The sequence below is a fragment of the Caenorhabditis remanei genome, chromosome X (genome assembly GCF_010183535.1).
Source record: "Caenorhabditis remanei strain PX506 chromosome X, whole genome shotgun sequence".
Lineage (NCBI taxonomy): Eukaryota > Metazoa > Nematoda > Chromadorea > Rhabditida > Rhabditidae > Caenorhabditis > Caenorhabditis remanei.
The window spans coordinates 19,903,398-19,906,090 of NC_071333.1; the positions used below are offsets into that span (position 1 = coordinate 19,903,398).

The 2,693-nt window shown below is 36.3% G+C and overlaps 1 protein-coding gene across 1 annotated transcript; it reads left to right on the top strand.

Moving 5' to 3' along the window:
• Positions 1-1,078: 1,078 nt before the first annotated feature.
• GCK72_025990 (uncharacterized protein) lies at positions 1,079-2,466 on the top strand (the record flags this gene model as incomplete). Its single annotated transcript, XM_053736598.1, has 5 exons — positions 1,079-1,099; positions 1,288-1,708; positions 1,756-1,966; positions 2,013-2,110; positions 2,180-2,466. The coding sequence occupies 5 exons, from the start codon at positions 1,079-1,081 to the stop codon at positions 2,464-2,466; spliced, it is 1,038 nt and encodes a 345-aa protein (XP_053580164.1).
• Between the last annotated feature and the right edge of the window lie 227 nt (positions 2,467-2,693).

Genomic DNA, 2,693 nt, shown 5'->3' on the forward strand with positions numbered 1-2,693 from the left:
CAAGAGGAGGGAAAGACAGATATAGTGTTTTAATACTTAGAAGAGAGTCTAGAGAAAACCGTAACCCATTCTGTCCTTGGAAGTCCTTTTGTATTATAGAAACAGCCAGCAACGTCCTACCTGTTAGTTTCATAACAAATTTTGAGTTTGGAAATGTCCTTGATGTTACCTGCTCTTAAGAGAAATTGCCTTTGAGGACTCACAACTTTCTTCAGAGCAATTTTTGAACCCTACTCCAAGTATATTTTTCTCTTGGGAATTTTTTTCTTACAATGTCATCATTAGTACTTTTCCACTAACTATAAAAGTTCAGACATTACATCAATTTTTTTTTGTTTCTATAGTTTCCATTCATCTGCATTCTTCTAAATCCGTTCGAAATTTAACATTGATATTGAATCTGAACATGATACCGTTCTCATCGCCCCTTTTCTCATCATATGTTCACTATATCGCATCTGTAAATTCAAAGGTTAGGTTATAAGTGCCTTTCGTTTACAGTATCCTAGACCATTTGTTTGTCACGTGAGCTACGATTCGGCAACACAAAAACATTCTACTGTCCTCTCACCTCTACTTAAACACTGTGATATTGCTATAATGAAGGTCAGACGGTCTAATAGAAAGGGAAGCCGTTAATCTTCTCTCAGCCTCTGGGAATGACTGGCTCAGTGGGGAACCTCCAGATGCTCAGAACAAATGAAACGGGTACTAGTAGTATATTTAATGGAAGAGATGACAGAAAGAAGAAGATAGGGGGGAGGATGATTAAAAATCTTTTTGATAGTATTTTATTTTTTGTGAACATAGTCAACAATGGTACGCGAGTAATGGTCGGTTACGTGGGAGAAATTGAAAATTAGGAAAGAACCAACATGAAGAGTTTTGAGTAATTAACTTGAGCTTTCTAACTTTTTATCAGCCTAAACATAAATTCATTTTTACTGAACTCTGTTTTCTACTGCTATGGATACTGTACCAGACAACACTTTTTTATATCGCATCTTTTTTTCACAACATTTCAAGAAAGTTTCAATTTTAGAAAGTTTTCACACATTCGAAGAAACAACGTTTTGAAATGCCCGTACCCGATGATAAAGTGAGTTTTGTTGAGAACCCTCTATAATTTTTCAGATTTCCTAATTAGTTTGAGTGGTATCTAGTGCCTTAAAGCGTGTCATTTTTGTGTTAAGAAACTTTTGACTAGTCGAGATTCAAAAAATTTTAACTAGAAAAAGTTTTAAACACAAATTTTGATACTTTTGAAAAAATAGGAAATGTTTTTAGATCAATGCTTTCTTGGCCAACGAACTCAATTACGTCCAGATCAAATATTTGGGAAAGGGCTGTTTCGGAAATGTGTCGGTTGTCCGAAGCAAAATAGAGAGGAATCCCAAGAACATAGTGATGAAACGAGTCTGTAAACTTGAGCCGGGGTATAAAGATGAAATTGAAATTCATGAAGATCTGAGCAAAGGAAAACACTCTCACATCATTGAAATGTATTCTGCCGAAATCCTCCCCAAACATGCCGTCATTATGATGGAATGCGCAGAAGACGGAAACCTGAGAGATCTCATCAGGTGTTGTTTGGATTTGAATACGATTCAACTGTATTTCAAGCAAATGGTTTTTGGATTACAATACATTCACAGCAAGGGATACTGTCACAGAGATATTAAGGCAGAAAATTTGCTGTTGTGCAATGGTAAGTTTTTTTTATATATAACTAACTTCAGTTTTGATAAACTTCAGGAGTTATCAAAATTGCGGACTTCGGACTAGCTTGCTCGTATAGGGATGCTAAGGGAATAAAAAAAGTATCCGGTGGAAATGGAACTCGAAAAACAGCTGCTCCAGAAAATTGGGTGGAAGAGAAAGTCGATGGACCCGCTCTTGATATTTGGTCGGTTGGGATTGTTCTAATCGACATGGTGACCGCTACCCCATGGGCAATTGCAAATCCGTGAGTTATTTCTAGCGTTTTTTAAGTTTAATTCCTTTTTATTCAGTTCGGAAGACCAAGCTTTCGCCAAATACTCTAAAAATCCAAAAAAATGGACATGCGACGCTTTCCAAGTTATTGAGGCGAAGGACAAAAAATTAATGAGTAAGTAATGTTGTGTTATTTTTAGTCCGGCATGAAACTAAGTATTTGGTATAACACAATTTTTTTCAGAACTTGTCCGGAGTATTCTGAAGTGTAATCCAGGTGAACGACCAACATTGGAGAAAATTATTCAAAATGAGTGGTGCCAAAAGGCTGATTGGGATGAGGAAAAGCAAGGTGATATGATTCAAGATGAAAACCAAGATGTTGCAAAAGTGCGTCTGCCAGTTGGATCCGCTCCAGTCAAAAAACGGACATACGAACAGAAATTCGAAGAAGAGCTCATGGCCTTGCCAGCCAAACGGGGAAGACGGCAGAAGAAAGTTTTTGAGTATTTTCACGATTTCATGTTTTAGATATTGCACTCAATTTTTCAATTTCATATTGTCCTCACTCTACTGATTGTCATTTTTTCCTATTTCAACCACTCTCATGATGCTTTTTTCCTTGTTGTTTTTTTCTATCCATAAGCTTTTTTCAATTAATGATTATTATGTCCACATTTTTCAAACCCCAATTATCTTCACAGCGTCACTACATTCATATTTCATAACGTATATCGTTTGTTGTGATTCCCTTGGAT